This window comes from Durio zibethinus, chromosome 19 (genome assembly GCF_047325235.1).
Source record: "Durio zibethinus cultivar Kanyao isolate XHJ-2024 chromosome 19, ASM4732523v1, whole genome shotgun sequence".
NCBI lineage: Eukaryota > Viridiplantae > Streptophyta > Magnoliopsida > Malvales > Malvaceae > Durio > Durio zibethinus.
The window spans coordinates 663,267-682,007 of NC_143180.1; the positions used below are offsets into that span (position 1 = coordinate 663,267).

The following is an 18,741-nucleotide window of genomic DNA, read 5'->3' on the forward strand; positions in this document are numbered from 1 at the left end:
TCATTTAAATAAAATTTATATCTGTTCATTCATAAATAAATATTTTAATATAATTATTTGTATTATTTTTGCTTGAAAATTTTTAAAATATTATTATATCTTAAAAACATAATTATTTTTAAAAAATATTTTTTACATCTCAAAATCAAAATTATTTTTTGATTATTTCTCTTCTTTTATGTAATTTTCTGATAATTCGCCGTAAGAATACCTTGACCAGCCTATAAATCAGACTGGGCATCGCTGATTTAAAACATGAGGGAGACTTTTGTTTTTTTTTTTTTTTTTTTTTATCTCATTGGTCTTTGAGCCTCAATGGGATGATCTAGACCAATAGTTAGTTTATATGGGCCGAGTGAGACCATTTAGTCGCATAAGCCCACTTGAGTTGTATCTAACAATAATTTAATAGTTGGGGCTTGATGGAAATAAAGGTTGTTTAAATCATTTCAGTTGGGCCTCAGTAGACAATAGAGCCCATTCCTAATGGGCCTAAAAGGCACAGTTAAGCCTACTTTAATTAGGCCTCAAATGGGCCAAAATCATACTTCAAATCTACCTAACAAAGCCATATGGTGATATTGGGCCAAACTATGCCACTCTTGGGCCATATTACCTCACTTCAGTTGGGCGAGTGCTTGGAGTATAGAGGAAATATTGATGTTAGATAACTTTGAAGGATGACAAGAATGATTAGTGAAACATTACAGAAGTACATATGTAGATATGGTAATTAAGACAGTCAGAATCAAATCCTATATATAAGGCTGCCCTTCACTGCATTGTCATTTGCCACAAACAAGTCTTTGTAATTTGTTTTTGCCGGTAAACGCACAGAACTGCTTCGTCCGATCATGCAGATTTCATATATATATATATATATATATATATATGTATCTTGTTCAAATGGGTCCGGGGTGGTTGAGTTGAAGAGCAATAGCCAACCGACGCACTACAAGAACTTCAACAAAAAGAAAAAAAGAAGAAAGAATTCTTGGCTACCTACCATACCATTAGTGCTTACTAGTTGCAACAAATTATGAATAATAATTAAGGTGAACAGTATAATTATATAATGGCATGGGGGAGGTTGTGTAAGTACCAACAGTTCACTTAACCTAAACAAATATTCATCTAGGTCTTGTACTAAAAGCAAAGACTAGTGGCTCCCATTCCAAAATGCCAAATCGTACCTCATCTTGATTGACATGTTCATTATGGGGATGAAGAATTATTTCTCTTTTAAATTGTGGCTGTCCCTGTGTAGCTTCCCACTTCCCACTTTAAATATTGATTAATGGGTTGGTAGGATTAGGAAATAGGAATAGGGTTGCACATTGCAGTGCTCAAACAACTTGAATCTCATTTACTTTCTTAATTAAACCCCCACCCTTCCATTGACCTAAGCGTCCAAGAGTCTCAAGTGCTCTCGGCTCGTATATGGCCATTCATTATTCCTTTGTTTAATGATAATTTCTAAGGACACTTTTGATGGTTTGGTTAAAGAATTCAAACGTGCCTTTTGCCATCCAAACAAAGTACGTGCAGCTAATTTTTGTCGTAAGCCGCACTTGTATACTCGGTCCAGCAGCCAATGATCAATAAAAAGAAAAGGTTTCGATGAACTCGTGGCTGAGTTAACTATTTATTCAGATGAATGCGTGCACTACTGAAGAATGTGTTAGGACATGGCACATTGAGGAAATTAAACGAGAATGGAAGAGCTAGCTTTCAAGAAAAAAAAATAAAAATTCTATCTTCAAAGGTATACCTGGTTTCCATTCTACACCAATAAGGGATTTGTAAGTTTGAGAGGGGAGGAGGACTAATACTCATGCATTTTCCTAAAAAGATTGCCCAAAAAAGAAAGAAGAATGGAAGAGAGAAGACCACGTTGATTTTGTGGGCGGCGGATAGAAACCTCATTTCTGCAAAGAGGGCAAGTGGAACGATAATGGAACCACGCATCTATGCAATCAACATGGAAGCAGTGGTTGCATCTGGGTAGCCGCCGGAGCCTCTCCCCTTCTTCAGCTTCATAAAGACACACACAACAATAGGGTACTGTTGCTGCCGCACCAACCTTACTTTTGGTGGGATTGTATTTGTAATGGAAGGTGAATACAGGTAGGCGATCCTTGAACCATACAAACTTTGCATAAATGAGGCGAATGGCAAAGAAGATGAAGGTACTGAGAACAAGGGTTTTTTTCCAGCTACTTGTAGAAGCCAACCAACTAGCGGCCATCTCGCTAATCAATTCCAACTCATCTTTAATCATGGCTGATGGTTTCATGGAAAAGCTCACCTCTCTGCTCCCCTCTTTCTCTCAACAATTCAGCAAATGAAAGGAATATTGAATAGTTTTCATGTTGGACTTGGGTTGATTCCTTCTTGTTTACATTTACTTGTATTTTTCTGTACCACAACATCTATATCCATATATAAATATAAATATATAAATATATATATGGTACAGAAAGATAGCGTCCACCCATAACATTATTAAACTAAAATAAATAAAATGTACTTGACTTATTTATGTCATATGTGGCGTCCAAGCATAACATAAAGTATACTTCAGTACCTAACCAAATTTATAGCTAATATCCTAGAAACGTGGCATCCCCACATAACTTAATAATTATATATTTCAACAATCAAATCTCATTTCCTTTTAAGAATACTTGCTAAGAAGACGATGTTTTAGAGAGTAGTGCTGCCTGCCTGCCAGAAAATGGAATGGTTATTTCAAATGTTTCCATTTCCCTCATTAGTAAACATGTAAGAAGCAATTTAATTAATATGAATGACTAATTGAATAGGTTAGTTTGCTTAATTAGTAGAATTGGTTGCAAATATAAACGTGGTTGTTGTTTTGGCAGAGAGTGGAAACTACGGCTACAAAGTCCAATTAATCAAGTTTCAACAGCCCTGGTTTGAACTTTGAAGAAGCAGAAAACAGGTGTACCAACCGCAGGAAGGACTGCTTCGCAGTGTCAAATGCTAACCTCATATTTATTTCAAACTATAAGTTGCACACGGTTGTACACGTTACAGATTTTTGAGGGAGAGAAAGAGCAGGGTTACCGTTTATAATTGAAGTCAATAAATTGTAAGAAACTGTAAGATATGCATAGGTTGATTGTTCTGATAAAAGTTCCTAAATACTAACCTGATGATGAGTTTGTCAGTGAATGCATTGAGCAATTCTCAAGACGCAATTATCATAAGTGTTAGTATTCGGTAACCAACTCATCATTATCAATGTCTACTGAAATAATATTAGCAATATATAGAAGCAACCATCTAGTTTCTCCAATTTGCATGTCAACTTAAATCTCGAAGCCATTCTAATTGATGACACAATTTTAGAAATGTTGGAATCTTTTATAAACTTTTCCTCCTTATTGAACTTTTTGTTTCCCATTCTAAGCAATTGTGGGATCTTTGCCTTACCTCTTTATGAGCTTGTCCAAAACACTATATATGGTCCTAACTATAATGGGGGTTTTTAATAAGCAAGTTGATGAGACGATAATAATGACTTACACCTCCTGTAATTTTGTCTAAAGGGTGTTTTCATAAGCAATGGTCACCATTTCAGTAATAAACTTAATGTTGTAAGTTTTAGTACATCATTGTAGAAAATTTTGTTGAACTTGCAAAAAGGCTTGACAGGAAGTGATGGAAGCAAAGAACCGACATGTACATGAGACCATTTCTACTAAACGTTTTCTTTTCAAAGCGATTCAAAGTGATGCATAGGAATACAAGCAAAGTGAAATCTGTAGCTAGCTCAAACGCTAAGGATCTGAGGTACACATTTCCATCACTCACCGATCGAGAACAATGGCTGTCGGGTTATAAGAAAGCTAATTGCTGATAGGTCAATGGAAGCTGATGTATTTACCATGTTTTATGTACCCCGAAAGAATTAAAGAATCGAGTCCTCAGCACTATTAAGGAGAGCGGGATTATATTTTTGTGAAACCTATGTTTCTTGTTTTGGGGAAACGAGTAGTTTGCTTTGAATTTAGTAGCAATACCAATGACAATCACAGTTGCTAGTTGCCCTTAAAGAAAAATAAACGTCATCAATGTTCCATGGGTAACAGTTAAATAAGTGTTTCTAAGTTGCTATTGTATTTGACAAGTACAATCAAAGTGATTTCAATTGCATTGCCAAAATACACATTGGATGCAGATGTTGAACTGTTAAAGGGTTAACTTCCTACAATGATACTATACTCACATTTGAAGCATTGAGAGTAGCAACTTAATTTACATGCAAAGAATAAGAATCACCCAAATAAGAACTGGAGAAATGGGAGCATTTATTGTGATTATCAGTATTAATAATTTTATTAGAAGCATTACAATATCAAGAATATAGAGGTATGAATATTATCATGTAATTATAAACGCTATGTGATACAAAAACCTCCCCAATTAGAATATAGTAATGTGCAACAAACTGTGGCATAACCTGTATGAAAGAAAATGATATCAGTGACTAGAAGTGTGCTTAATAAACAAGTGATCAAAGATTCTTGTAACCAAAAAATTGGCAGATAATTGTGACCAAATATTTAAGACTGAAAAATTCACAGATACAAGTATATTACCTGGACTGAATATGCTCTTTCATCACTGGCAGAGTTGGAAAGCCTAGGCAGTGACCTGCATATGCCACATATATCAGTCAAGCGAGGAAGATGCAAACCAAGATGGTTTCTGCATGTTGATCCAGCCATGTTAAGTAATCAAAATTCTTGGTGCTTTAAGAGTATTATATAAAATCTAGTTAATTGTTCAAACTTAACGTATTGAAAGTACTCTCCTGGGTTTCCTAAGTATACCCCAATCTATCCTAAAAAACTAATAATTTATTTGTGAACTTTAAAGATCAATTGCCCAGGACGATATTATTTTGAGCAAAATACATTTTCCAAGTTCTTGCAGACCTGGATATATACTTCAGAAAGAATTTCAAGTTGAATACTGTGATGCAAAATTCAGGCCATAGACAGGTCCAACTCCTTTTCCGGGTTCAATACATCCCCTCTTTCTTCCCTATTATTATACCTCTAGAGGTAGAACTAGGAGAGATACTTTCTATTTCCTAATTTAGAGAAGCCCATAACCCAGATCTTCTATTGGATCTCTAAATTTGTTAACATAAAATTTCTCGTCCTAAATCCTACAAGGCAAAGTTCTGCCTATTAATCCGTACTTTTCCTTGTTTCATGTCTCAAAGTGTCAATCATCCAGCACCTTTTTTCTATGAAATAGTGTTCTCTTTTTTCGTATGATAATTTCATCCAAATAATAATGTTCCTAAGATTATAATTTTAATATCTCAGAGACACAAAGTTCAAGCACTGGACAAGCTCCTTGTTTTTCTTCACATCCCAACTTTGAAAATACCATGTTGTTCATCTCGCAATCACATAGGTATCCTCTTCTCTTTTCTTCCAAGAACAAATACATTCATTTAATAATGTACCCATCACTGCTTCAAAGAAAAACAATAATGTACCTATTACATATACAACTATGATTGGATAGGATACTCTTACATTATCTTCACAAATGCAGTAATATCCATTTTCTTAGTTTTGTTTTCTAACAAAAAAAATAGGGCGAACCAATGACTATTTACCTTTTCATCTTTTGGGGTGAACACAACTTTAACCGCCTCAAACACCTCTTCAATGGGCTTTGCAGCATCAATCTAAAGGTCAAAGCAACAACATTTGAAGTTGAGGTGACCAATCATCTAGTAAAGAACCAAACAATTCAGACAGAATTTTACCTCTTGGACCTTCCCCTTGGCCTTATAGTACTCAATTACAGGAAGGCTTGACTCTAAAAACACCTTGAATCGCTTCCTTATCGTTTCAATATTATCATCTTCTCTTCCCTTGATCATGAAGAAAAAAGAAAAATAGTTTAAAACACATAAAATGCCACAAGACAAAAAGAGACAACGAAATCTTCAAATGAAAAATCATATTAATGACCCAAATGTGTGTGTGTGTGTGTGTGTGTGTGTGTGTGTGTTAGAAAGAGAGAGAGAGAGAGAGAATCAAGAAACCTGATTCCTACTCAGAAGACGCCTCTCCATGTCTTCTTCAGGGCAATTAAAAAACAGGACAAATTCTGGCTCGATTTTTGTCTGCAGGACAAATTCAAGGCAATCAAGTACCTGACTAAATGATGCTGAGAAAACTAGGTAAAAGAAAAGCCCAACAGCATGTACATTGAAAAAATAAATATGGAAACAAAGAATGATAAAGACTTACAACAGCTTCAAATGCTGCACGGTTTTCCTCATTACGAGGAAAACCATCGATAAGGAACTTGTCATTACCACTTTCCAGCATTGCTTTTTCAAGAAGCTTAATTGTAACCTCAGAAGGTACAATCTTTCCTTCTTTGATCATGTTCTGAATCATGGTTCTGCAGATCAAAAGACAACATATGTCAAATATGATATAGCAGAAAATGGGCGCATGGGGAAAATGATTCAAATGCAAAAAGAAAGAACACATATAAAAGGTTCAATATACACAACTGGATTAGTATATGAACATGCACCCACCACTTCTGCCCTTAACTCAATGTCTGTATGCGACAGACACGGAAAACATATCCAGTGTTATCCTCAGAATTTAACCAGAACAGAGTATGCAAATAGCTTATCTAGCTATGCAGGGAATAGATGGGAGACCTAGAAAATCTGAAAGAATAAACTTTATTTTCTTAAATTCTCAATAGTTGATGGTAGCAATGCTTATTATCTCCAATTAAAACATCCTAAAATAGAAATTGAACAGATCTCAAAAGGAAGATAACAACGATAATTCAGAGGATTTTTCTCAAACGATAATCCAAAAGTTTGATACTTTTCAAAATTGGTTCCAGATCTGAATCATGTATAATGATCAATCTGTAAATGCAACGTCTAGAGTTAGCTAAAATTCTATGCAAGGCCGGCTAATTTTTGCAGGCATATGTGCTATACCCATTTTCAGAGCCAGACTTAATTTCTGCTCGGAGAAGATCTCCAGCGCTGAAATGGTTGTAATGGAATTGTTGGACAATTTTTGCACACTGGGTACCTTTTCCACTGCCGGGGCCACCTGATCAATCAACAAAAAAAAAAAAAAAAACACTCTAGAGTCTGTAGGCATTTACTAACAAGAAGAAAATTAACATGAGGTAAAGATAAACGTAAAACTAAGGAGAGACAAAAACATAGAGAGGAAGAAGTGGCTTACCCAAAACAAAAACAACTATTGGCTTTTTGTCGGCCAGGCTAAAAGTGACATCCTGTAGTTAGAAGATTATGTCATAAGTTGATGGGGGTGGGAAAAATGCGAATCCATGATAAAGGATAACACTTGCTTTCCCAAAAGTCTTTTTCTTTTTTTATGAGAAACAATTGGATCAACAGAATAAATTCCATTTTGGCAAATACCTTGTTTGCAGAGTCAACGGTTCCCATGAGAGAGAATTTAGCTTAGAAACCTGCATAAATGGAAAAGGAAAACATTCAAGAAAAAGAAAAGCAAGAGATCGAGATAAAATAGAAACATGTTGTTAATTTTGCAAACAAGTTGAAGAAGAGATCTGAAGGGGGATGTCCAGGGCAGCTATAGCAGCAGCAGGAGATGTAAAGTGGGGAAAGGCAAGAAACAAAAGGAAACAGATCACATCTACATTCAGATGGGAACGCGATCCATGAATTTTCAGTTTCCAAATATCAAGGAAGAAGCAGAGAAATTGAAAAAAATGAAGTAAATTTTACACAGATGGAATGAGAAATTAGAGTGAAGAGTAGAATTGGTAAACATGGAAAAATGCAGATGGAAAGAAAAAAAGAAAGAATTTACCTGAATTATTAGGTGAGGGAGGAAAGGGAGGAGATTTGTTCTTCTCACTCAACGTGCGAAAGAATGGAGAATGTCAGAGTGAAATGGTCTGGACCTGGGAATGAGGAGGGTTTTAAATACTTTTGGCTGTGCAGAAAATGAGCGTTTTCTTTTTTCTTTTTTTTTGGGGAGGGAGGGGGGGGGGTTTGATTTGCAAAAGGGCATATTTGGAATATGGTATGAAAAAGTGGTTGTTTGCGTAATAGTAACGGCTAGGCAGGCTGTTTCTTCTCGGTTACTGAACCTAACCCAACATCATCAACCAACATATTTCCATGTTTTTTCTGCTTTTGCTTTCATTATTTTTTTTTCTTGGTACTTCTTTCACTTCCACTTCATATCTCTGAAAACCATCTTCAACCCATCCCATCCAACAATAATAACAAAAGACGTACAACTAAAAAAATGGAAAAACTGGAAACTCCTTCAGATTCAAACGTAACATCAATCTATGAATCAATCAATCAGTGTTTAAAACATGTCAAACTAATTGATTCCTTCCTAAGGAATTAAAATAATCAGATTTTAGCTCCTAATTACCATTCCTTACCAATTCACTAAACTGATTTTCTTGAATGAATGGGTCGTAAAACAAGCTTCGGCTCCTTTCTTATACATTGTTAAGCCCCCCCCCCCTCCCAATTTCCAAACCAATGCTAGTTTGCAGTTGGATCTGCAATCACCAAAACCCAATCAGGACACAACCAAAAAATTAAAAAAAAAAAAGGCGTTGATATGAAGAAAATGAATCAACAAACTATCCATCATTACAGACCATGTATTAACAACAAAAAAAAATCCCTAAATAATCAACTATCCACTGTCATAAACAATATAATGGTACAACAATAGAGCAAAATAAAAACATATCTACGAAAGAATCTAAGCGGTCCAACCGAATTAACAAAATTAATTCTACTAGTATGAATGAGTAGAGGATGGATGATTCATCTCCTGAATTATATCTGTAATAAGTAATAGTACACAGGTATCATCGGGCCCATGATACAGAATCAATCTCCTCCCTCGCAGCCTTATATAATTCAAGCCTTTTAGCACACTGTTGTCTCCTCTCCATCAACGCTGGATCCTCATCTAACATTTGTGAAAGCTGCTTCCCCTGAAACATACACATGCAACAAAACCACCCATTAACCATGTCTGCAATGCATACTACTACCACGTTTTTTTTCTTTTCAATTCAACCGGTAGATCCTAATGCACAAATCAAAACCACTGTTTTGTTCAACAAACCAGAACCACAACATAACTACTTCAATCACAATGCCATCACATGATACACCTTAGCATATGCCCGTGCACAGAGCAGTGTCTTGCCCACGTTTACCAAAAGATTATTAACTTCCTATCATCTTGAATGATTAGAATATTTTGCAAGTTAACTCAACCTCAAATGACAAATATTCCCTAAAATATATAGAGAGAGAGAGAGAAAGAGAGAAAGATGTTACCTCTTTCTTTCCTAGCTGTGTGTAGAAGTGGTTTAGCAATGATTGTTTTGCCTCCCTAACTTGACAGTAAACTACAGCCTTTGGAATAGTGTTCTTTACCGTCTCTGACACCATACCAACATACGAAGAAACGTTTGACCCTATCCTCCGAAAATGGCCCTCACCATACCGGTCAGTAGTTGTAGCTGCAGGATTTCCTCCTTTATCTACTTCCTGGGGAAGCCTCCGGAAGAAATCTACTGTCAAATATGAAGATTCCATATCTACCAATCGGACAACTGTTTTCTTACTTTCATCCCGAAACCTGTCCAATGCCTCGTTAGCAGCTGCTGCTATTTCAGCTTGCACAGTGGGAAAGCGTTTTAGTTCCTGTTAATACACATCAATTGGTTGTCATCTTTGGAAGGACACTAGAAAAACCTAAACTATATAAGATATCAGATTAATTTCCCAAACTTTTACCTGAGTTTCTCCTATAGATTTCCTCACAAGTTCCTTCAGGACAAAGTGAACCTACAAAAATATTGCATCAGCTAAAAATTGTCACAACATCAGAAAAAAGGACTACTTTCAAAATGCATCTTGCATTACAAAATAAAAGATAGAGGATGACAACTTACAGCATCCACAGAAGCTTCAGCGGGGCCCCTGAAATAATTTAATGCACCTTCAATCAGCCTACGGTAACCTTGCTCAGGGGCTATCAAGTGTGGTTGATAACCATCTGCCTCCGACACTACTCTCCTTACATTTTGCAGAGAAAGATGCCGATCAAAGGGAAGTTTCCTCAAAGCAGCAGGTAGCTGGTTGTCAAAGACTCCATAAATACGATCACCTCCAGGTCGCCTAAGATATCATGATCCAAAGAAGTTATTAGAGCAAGCATCATAGCTATTTTAGCGTGTGATTAATATGGAAGATGCAGATGATCTTAGATAAAAACTAATGTACTCAGTTCACTGAAAAATAGTACACACTTAACATCTACTTAAATTTAGATAAATTAGATTAAGGATAACCATATACAAATTATGGGCTATATTGAACTAGACTATTTATCCCACTTTTACCAAAGATATTTGTATTTAAAAAAAAAAAAAAAAAAGAGATCCGTCCAAATATCAAGAGCATGAAATGAACTCAAGGATGAATGATTTTCCAGACTCAGACCAATAACCAAGCCAGAGAAGGAAAAATGGTTTAGACTCTCAGAATGCAGCAAGAAAAGGAAAAAAAAAAAATAGAAGTAGCTGAAGTATTTACCCGCCATCAAGATGCTCCCTGAATATCCGTTCAAATGCACGGCAAAGTTCCAATATAGTGTATAGTTGAGCCTAAAATACAACATCGCAATAAAACATAGCACAAAAAGTAACTTGTAATTATAGAGGGATAGAAAATATAAGCTACTCACCCCAGCATCAAGAGCAATAGGCCTACCAAGATGGTCCATCTCTGATTCAAGTTCATCAATGCTTTTGTTTATCAAAGAAGTGATGCTTGGAATCCGAGCCCTAATTACAGATTCTAAATGCTGAAAACAAGGCCACATCATCAGAAAGATCCGCTTCAAGATTGCAAATTCAATCCTAAATTAAAATGTACTCAAAATTAAACCTGTGAAAGAAGCTTCGCAAGATACTCTGAACCCATTTTACTCGCTAAGTGGCCATAGTCAGGACTAGTGGCAAAATACTCACGCTCCTTGCGTCTAGCCACAATCATATCCACATTTTTGTTTATATCAGCCTGTGAACGGTTCACAATTCCAACCCAAGGATGCTGCAGCCGGTAAGACCTTCCTTCAAGAACCTTAAGAACAGAAAAGTAAATTAAACAGGTTAGCAGACCAAGTCAGTGACAATATGAAAAGCATCGAAGAGAGACAAATAGATACAGTAAATTTAAAAATTTAAGTGAAAGAAAGCACAAGAACTCACATCCAAAGCATTGGTCCCTTTGTCCATAAGATCCAACTTAGTTAAAACCCCAAATGTCCGTTCACCTGGTATAAATAGGACAAGATTTTGTCAAAGAAAAAGAATAAACCAAGCAAAATATTACATTGCAAAGATATGCATCTATGCTAATGCTATAGTAAAACAATAGTTATTACATACCCGTGGGATCTACCTCCCTAGAAAGTTTGATAGCATCTGAAGTTGCTATATCTTGATTAGCTGGAGATATAGCTAGTATGACACAATTAGGCTACAAGAAGCATAATGATGATTTAGAATACAAATAGAACACAACATTAGTATCTCAGGAAAACGGGATAATCCAACATCTATAGCCCAGAGACGAGAGATGAAGGGGGATGGGAGGGGGGCAAAAAATCATCACCTCTTAATGAAGCAGAGTTAAGGCCAGGGTGGTGCTTACCTTCTCAACAAAAGACCGAACCATGGTTTCAATGTCTTCAACAACACTTTCAGGCTGTCCCTCTGAAAAGAATAACGGTATTCTTTAATCAAGTGAACACGAAAGAAAAAAAATGAACATGTGGAATTCATGAGTAACAATTAAAAAACACTTACCGACTGCAACTTTTGTTAAGCCCGGCAAATCAATCAGGGTTAAATTCACAACTGTGAAAAGAGAATAAATGATGTTAGTTAAACGAATCGGACTGAAACCAAAAAAGAAACATAATTGTGATGCTGATGACAAACCATTTGGAGAGTAGATACTGAGATGGATAGGAACGGGAGATATCTGTTTGGTCTTCCCAGTTATCCTATCAGTTTCATCCTGGATTTCTTGGCGGACCATCGCTGCAACAAGATAGGAAGCAAGGAATAAGCTTCAAATTCAACTTAGGACCATATAAACAGAATATGCAACATAATTTGAAGAAAAGAAAGCTAAAACATGGCAAGTCCAACAAATTCGTAATTTGAAAGGAAAAGTAATATGAAAAAGATTACAAAAATCAGTGAATCTTCTCTTGGGCAAGTGAAGAAACTCAGCATATTCTTGTGATGCTTGGTCTGTCTTATGAAGCTGCAAAACCAGAGGCCGTCTCGTCACAATTCCTGCACAAAATTACACAACACTATTAGTTGCATTAAAGAGATTAAAATTTATAAAAAGAAAAAAGAAAAGAAGGGGAACTAACCCGATCCTCTGGGAAGAAAGTCACGGCCGACTATGCTCTCAAGCACTGAAGACTTCCCCGAACTCTATTTTCAACACAAATAGAAACAAAAGAAAAGAAACGCACCTAGTATTAGAAGATTTTGATTATGATAGTTGTTCAGTGAATGAAGAAGAAATGAAAAAGACGTAAAAGGATGAAGAACCTGGCCGCCGACGACGGCGACAGAGGGAAGAGCATCCCAAAGGGAAGAGAAAGCGTTATCGGCGCCGCCATAGTCACCGAGAACCGTACAAGCTCGCTGGATCCTGTTAACCAAGCCGATCAAACTCTCCATGGTGGTCATCTTGGATATTGAACCCTAGAAAAGCTGCAGAAAAGACGACAAGTTGGACTTGAAATGGACGCCAAAAGAACGAATAGGAATGAGCTTTGAGAAAAAGCGAAAACAAAGAGAAGAACGAGAATTGAAACTTGGATCGACAAATATCGGTCAGAGACAGTCGGCTAAAGAAATATTATTATAGTTCATGTTTTCGTAATTTTCTTTTTTATTTTTATTTTTTTTTTAAAAAAAAGGAGTATTTTATTACCACTGGGTTTAGATTTTTGAAAGTTCAAAAAAGTTGGGGGCCCACGCAAAGGCCTAGAACCGTTGTCGTAATATGGATCCCCTTTTGTGGTTTGTTTTATTGAATTAAGAAATGTAAGGAATGTGAATGGTTGAAGAAGGAACGATTATGAAGTTCGGAATACCAAAATGGGCGGCTGAGCTGAGAGACAGAGCAAAGCGATTAATCAACCTTTTTCTTGTGCGTGTGTTCAGGCTTGGCAACCTAACCATCTCTGACAGATTTGGATCCAAAACGATTTTTTGGAGTTAATTTTTTTTAAAATTAAATTTAACGTTAAATCGAATCAAATAATATTAAAATAAATTAAAATGGGATGATATTCAAAATTTAGACAAATTCAACCTAATCTATTTTGATATTATATAAAAATTATTTTTTTAATTTTTAATTTATATATTTATATAACTATATATTTATATTTAAAAAATAATATTTTATTAATTTTAAATTAATTTGAATATAAAAAATTTTTTAAATCATATCAAATTTAAATTTTATGAATATAAAATCAGATTTGATTTAAATCGAACAAAAACTCTCCCGAATTAAATTCATTGCCAACCTTATGTGTGTTTGCCATGCTGTACTCTATTTTTACATCAAAATAAATAAACAAAGATGAAAAGGTCTAAGTCTAACTAAAGCCTAATCAGGCATTAATAAAAAAAAATTAATTTCCCATCTTTTTATCTAGATAAATCTATTTATCTATGTTTCTCAGTCAAATATCTATTCAATTGGAACAACTACTCATCATTCAAATTGCCTCCTACGGCTATCATCCCATCATACTAGTACTACTAGTATGCTTGATTCTTCCTTTTTTTTTTTTTTTTTTTCCTTTCATTATCGAAAGAAGCAGGAAAACCTGCTACAAAAAACAATTCAAAGTGTATTGTAGGGAGTTCTTATACAATCTCCCAATTTTGATATAAGAATTTAATAAAAGGGTTTGTTGTATTTTTTATAAATTTAGACAGACGAAACTTTACATTAAAATTTATGACTTGCAAAGTTATATAAATGGATAGAGAAGAAATACCAATTTTTTGTAAATCCATTGCTCCCTACATGGGATATATGCGTGCTGTCGATGCACCTCTTAAATATATAGCTGTGAGAGCTTTCCTCGTAAAATGGTCTATAGCCCAGCTAAGCTCCTCATGCCAACTTCGAATTCTTCTGTTAAAGCCACACTTTGCCAAAATCAATCTCCAAACTTCATTTCAAAAATCACAAGAGAAGAAAAGATGATATTGCAAAAATAACAAGTCGTCTTTGACAGTTGAATACGTACTCTAACTTGTAATGCGAGAAAGATACTCAAGTCTATCAAGAACAACAAGCCAAGTGATGAAACTATGCCTTGGAATGAAGAGAAGGCGAGTTCCACACCAAGTTTTGCCAAGCCACCGTCGAGCGTTGATCCATTCCCAAGTATCAGAAAGTGCAAACTTGCTTGACTTTGACGCTGGCCAAACAACATCCTCTTTTGCAAAAATACGTATATCAGTCAGAGCTTGATATACATTCCTCAATTCTAGAGAGGTAATGAGTGATCGAGTCCAATCTTCATTCAAGAGAACATAAACCACAGTTGCATTCTCAGAATTGCAACATGTGATGAAATGCCCCTACCATAATTAACAATTGGACCATCGTCAAGCCATTTGTCAAACCAGAAATATGGGCTTTGCCCATCCTTGATCTTATGCTTCAAGAGTGTAATAGCCATGCTCCTCAATTTAAGAAGTTTCCTCCAATGTCAGCTACAGTCTTGAGGGCAGGCAAGGTGCCAAAAACTTTTTCCCTTTATACGATTGGCTTTAACCCATGCCACCCAAAGAGAACCCGCCTGTGTAACTAAATATGTTTTAGAAGGCATGCATTGTTCCAGGTCAACAAATCTCTCAAGCCAAGTTCTCATTCCCTTCCCTTTCCAAAAAAAGAAGAGCAAATCTGATTTACCCTCTCGATAACCATTCTAGGAAGTGGGAACATGTTACACCAGTAATTCTGAAGGTTGAACAACACTGATTGTATTAACTGCAGCCTACCAGCATACGAGAGTCTCCTGGCAGGCTAGATGTGGATTAGAGCAGTGATTTTCTCTATCAAAGGTTGAATCTATCACTCAACTTCTTGAAGGAAAGAGGAACTCCAAAATATTTTACTGGCAGTCTCCTCAATCTAAAACCAATATTTACTTTGATTTCCTGAATCTCAGCATTATCAATGTTAGCATGGAAAAGTTCACTTTTGGCAGGATTCAATTGCAAGCCAGAAAGAGTATAAAAATATTGAAAAATAGATCAGAAGACTTGCTGGACAGTTTATGAAGATAAAATTCTTTCGTTTCCACCTGACCTGACCACAACAAGCTCTGCACAACATCTATGATTGAGGGGGATCTTTTTGGCTGAATTAAATATGAATAAAACTAATCCTTCTTATAAACTATACTCCACATGCTCATCTGCACATATAATTCTATAACTTCCTCGTGCAAATAACTAAAAAACACGTATGTCGTTCTCCAATTTAAGCAAGACCCACATTAACAACAGATCAACAGCCACATTACCTGCCTCTGCCCTTTTCTTTTTTCTTTAATTTTGGGGCTCTCGAGCATCAATGTCACGATATCCTTCTGCCAGATCCTCTTCTACAGCTTCCTTCAACACTGCTGCCGCTACCTCCTTTGTTTTATCTCTTATCCTACAAACAAAATTATTAGACTTAGCTAAGGACTCACTAAATTGAAAGCTCTCAACTTCATTCACCAGGTGAGCCAAGGAGAAAAAAAAACAAAAAGAAAAAAGGGCTGATAGCGTACTTTGATATTGAAGGTTATATGACCCCTTTGAGAGCCTCCTCTTCAGTTTGATTTAATCTTGGTTTTTTTTTCTTTTTTTATAATAAATCTGTCAAGTTAATTTTTTTAAATTTTGTTAAATTAGGCTATTAGAGATGTGGGTCTTTTTTCCTGTGTTTTTGTTTCTCGTATTTTAGTTATTCACCTGCTTAATAATACGATAATCAGTTAAAAAGGGAAAGGCGGTTGGTTTTTACATACTAAGCTTTTTCTGATCCCTTTGTGAATTGTGATTGTGATTGTGAATTACCAAATTTCTTCATCTCATTATTTTATTATTATAATGTGAAATGCTAATCACGCATTCCTTTGCGCCCAATTTAAGTGGGAAATGAATGAATGTTTCAAAAATACCATTCAATGTCCCTCTCCATATTTCACCTTTAACTTTTTTTTTCTTTGTTTGACTTTATATAAACCTTCAAAATATAACGATAACTTAAATTTTATATAACCTATACTGTTATTAATTGTTATGAAATGATAATCACAGGTCACAGCTACCTCCTTAACAAGGTGAACGAGACAAGAAAGGCAACTTGAAAAGGCTAGAATGTCTGATAGTGTGAGGCGTGACGCAGGCAGGTTGACATTAGCTTATGGTACACTCGATCCCAGATAAAAAAAAAATTAAAGCATAGAAAACTACACCTGAGGCAGGCTAGGCTGACACACAACATAAGCTGATTGCTTCTTTCGGTTGACAACAACCTGACACAATGCTATCATCCACCTAAAATCTTACCAATCATCCTCTATCAGCTAAACCATTCTTTTTTTTTTGATGCCACACAAATATCTCCCTGCTTTTTTCCTCCACTCTGATTCTGCACGAAACTTCTTTTTTCTCTTCTACTAGACTACAACTTAATCTAGACGAGTTTCTATCTGGGTTTTCTTTTCATTGCTAACAAAGCATGCTGTTTTAATTGGTATGTTTTTTGAAAACCCAGTTTTTGGAAGAGTTTAGGGTTTTCCCTCTGCTTTTCACTCTCAAGCTGTTTCCCACTTAATATTCTTTATCGTGACATTTGATGCTCTGGACCCAATTCATTGATCTAACTTGTTGGAATCCTTTTGTGTCTTTGCATATATTCTTGAATTGTCATATCAATTGTATTAGGGGAATCCTTCATTTCATGTGGATTACTAATTAATTTTGTTATGAATTGATTCAACAAATGAGTAGTATCATTCTATAAACTACTTTTAATTAGCTTCAATTCATATAAAGATCGCTGCTTTGTTGGATTTGTGGTGCTTCTTTATGAAAAGTTAGACCTGTGTCTTGCAGATGTGCGCTTGCTTGTGAATTCTGATGCTTAGCTGTAAATAGCTTCTGTTAAGAGCAAGCAAAGCGATGAAAGAAAACATGGATGATGGGGAGATAGAGCTTTCTGACCATGTTCTACTATCAAACTCTGATTCATCTATCAATTTTCTGGATTCAACATCAGTCGATTTAATACTTGATGAATTCTTAAAAAATACCAGAACATGTACCCATACTCACACTTGCAATCCACCTGGCCCTGATGCGGCACATTCCCATACATGCTACCATACACATACCCTAGTTCTTACATCTGAAGAGGATGACCACCAGATTAATAAAGAGAGCTCTAGTTTGAAACCAAGAAGGCCTTTGGGGAATAGAGAAGCAGTTCGGAAATATAGAGAGAAAAAGAAGGCACATACTGCTGATTTGGAAGAGGAAGTAAAGAAACTGCGCCTACTGAACCAGCAACTTGACAGAAAATTACAAGGACAGACAATACTGGAAGCAGAGGTTTTGAGGCTGAGAAGCCTTTTAGTAGACCTTAGAGCAAAGATTGATGGTGAATTGGGTGTTTTTCCCTTCCAAAAGCAGTGTAACAATGCCACTATTATGAAGGAAGGCGATTGTGGGGTGCAGTCCACTGGTGAGGCAATCGGTCTACAATGTCAGACGGATTTGCCATGCTTCCATTCACATGCTGCTTCATCATCACAGGCTAGCGTTGATGGAAGTGAGAAAATGAACATATCCTCGGAAGCAAACTGCCAGCCTGCCATTGTAAATTGCCAAGCTAACATAAATCAGATGGCAAGTGTTGAAGGACACCAAGTGAACACAGTTGAAACCTTGGTGTCTTGTGCATCTCAAGATGGTGATTAACTGCAAGGAAAGAACTTATTTGTTAAGTCGCCCAATATTTGATCTTTTGTCGATTAAAAAAGTCTATCCGAGTCTATGTCAGTATGCTTAATATGCAAACATAAAATTATATGCTCTGGTATATATAGAATAATGATGATGCGAAGAGTGTTTATTAGGTTTTGTTGGCCACTGTAAATGCATATGTATGTCATATACCTGAATACAAACTATAGTCTGAAAGAACCAAGTACTCAAGAACATATATAACATCTTGTTTTCGTCTAACTGCTTATATAGTACGCTAGTACTAGCATGTATGTAAATAGAATCTCCCATTTGCATCTTTACTGCTATTTTATTTGTGTTAATACTCAAGATGGTTCAAGTGCTGCTGCTTTGAAATCAAATGGAATAGCATGATACAGTTAAATATTATCTTATATAAGGCTGCTTGCTGGATGGTTGTTGTTACCAGGTCTTATTGTACGCTGCCTCTTGCATGGAAATTGATGGTAAAAGCAGAGGTCATATAAGATTCAAGATTCAATAACAGTTCTTTTACTAGCAAATGAAATTGAT

The 18,741-nt window shown here is 35.8% G+C and overlaps 3 protein-coding genes and 1 pseudogene across 6 annotated transcripts; 1 reads left to right on the top strand and 3 right to left on the bottom strand.

Moving 5' to 3' along the window:
- Nucleotides 1-239: 239 nt before the first annotated feature.
- LOC149513280 (putative RING-H2 finger protein ATL49) lies at nucleotides 240-2,460 on the bottom strand. The gene has a single exon (XM_089748976.1). It carries the CDS (start codon nucleotides 2,294-2,296, stop codon nucleotides 1,826-1,828), a length of 471 nt encoding a protein of 156 aa, XP_089605102.1. The 5' UTR covers nucleotides 2,297-2,460; the 3' UTR covers nucleotides 240-1,825.
- A 1,860-nt stretch (nucleotides 2,461-4,320) lies between these two features.
- Nucleotides 4,321-8,629, bottom strand: LOC111310070 (UMP-CMP kinase 3-like). 3 transcript variants are annotated; one of them, XM_089748221.1, is made up of 11 exons: nucleotides 8,491-8,629; nucleotides 7,902-7,995; nucleotides 7,487-7,536; nucleotides 7,287-7,338; nucleotides 7,031-7,148; nucleotides 6,309-6,465; nucleotides 6,101-6,181; nucleotides 5,819-5,926; nucleotides 5,666-5,737; nucleotides 4,629-4,683; nucleotides 4,321-4,489 (listed from the first exon to the last, which is right to left on the bottom strand). In XM_089748221.1, exons 3-10 carry the CDS (start codon nucleotides 7,511-7,513, stop codon nucleotides 4,672-4,674), a joined length of 627 nt encoding a protein of 208 aa, XP_089604347.1. In that variant the 5' UTR covers nucleotides 7,514-7,536; nucleotides 7,902-7,995; nucleotides 8,491-8,629; the 3' UTR covers nucleotides 4,321-4,489; nucleotides 4,629-4,671. The 3 variants fall into 3 exon arrangements, with proteins under 3 accessions (XP_089604347.1, XP_089604348.1, XP_022764916.2); XM_089748222.1 differs by lacking the exon at nucleotides 7,902-7,995 and having other exon boundaries at nucleotides 8,491-8,608; XM_022909181.2 differs by lacking the exon at nucleotides 8,491-8,629 and having other exon boundaries at nucleotides 7,902-8,040.
- A 47-nt stretch (nucleotides 8,630-8,676) lies between these two features.
- Nucleotides 8,677-13,007, bottom strand: LOC111310069 (phragmoplastin DRP1E-like). Its single transcript, XM_089748219.1, has 15 exons — nucleotides 12,718-13,007; nucleotides 12,534-12,597; nucleotides 12,343-12,450; nucleotides 12,088-12,189; nucleotides 11,953-12,003; nucleotides 11,798-11,859; nucleotides 11,533-11,623; nucleotides 11,353-11,417; nucleotides 11,030-11,224; nucleotides 10,827-10,946; nucleotides 10,676-10,746; nucleotides 10,033-10,258; nucleotides 9,875-9,925; nucleotides 9,413-9,781; nucleotides 8,677-9,060 (listed from the first exon to the last, which is right to left on the bottom strand). Exons 1-15 carry the CDS (start codon nucleotides 12,856-12,858, stop codon nucleotides 8,932-8,934), a joined length of 1,845 nt encoding a protein of 614 aa, XP_089604345.1. The 5' UTR covers nucleotides 12,859-13,007; the 3' UTR covers nucleotides 8,677-8,931.
- Nucleotides 13,008-16,671: 3,664 nt separating this feature from the next.
- On the top strand, nucleotides 16,672-18,447 carry LOC111310071 (basic leucine zipper 23 pseudogene; annotated as a pseudogene). The gene is made up of 2 exons (XR_016330223.1): nucleotides 16,672-16,954; nucleotides 17,317-18,447. The product of XR_016330223.1 is annotated as a basic leucine zipper 23 pseudogene (transcript).
- The last annotated feature ends 294 nt before the right edge of the window (nucleotides 18,448-18,741 follow it).

Excerpts from the sequence above, each read along its gene's own strand:
- LOC149513280 (XM_089748976.1), bottom strand. The coding sequence starts at position 2,296 with ATGAAACCATCAGCCATGATTAAAGATGAGTTGGAATTGATTAGCGAG.
- LOC111310070 (XM_089748221.1), bottom strand. The coding sequence starts at position 7,513 with ATGGGAACCGTTGACTCTGCAAACAAG. Across the intron at positions 7,149-7,286 it reads AATAGTTGTTTTTGTTTTGG|GTGGCCCCGGCAGTGGAAAA; the intron begins GTAAGCCACTTC and ends TTGATTGATCAG. Across the intron at positions 5,738-5,818 it reads CCAAGGGGAAGGTCCAAGAG|ATTGATGCTGCAAAGCCCAT; the intron begins GTAAAATTCTGT and ends TTTGACCTTTAG.
- LOC111310069 (XM_089748219.1), bottom strand. The coding sequence starts at position 12,858 with ATGACCACCATGGAGAGTTTGATCGGCTTGGTTAACAGGATCCAGCGA. Across the intron at positions 11,860-11,952 it reads CTTAACAAAAGTTGCAGTCG|AGGGACAGCCTGAAAGTGTT; the intron begins GTAAGTGTTTTT and ends TATTCTTTTCAG. Across the intron at positions 10,259-10,675 it reads AGGGAGCATCTTGATGGCGG|GCGACCTGGAGGTGATCGTA; the intron begins GTAAATACTTCA and ends ATGATATCTTAG.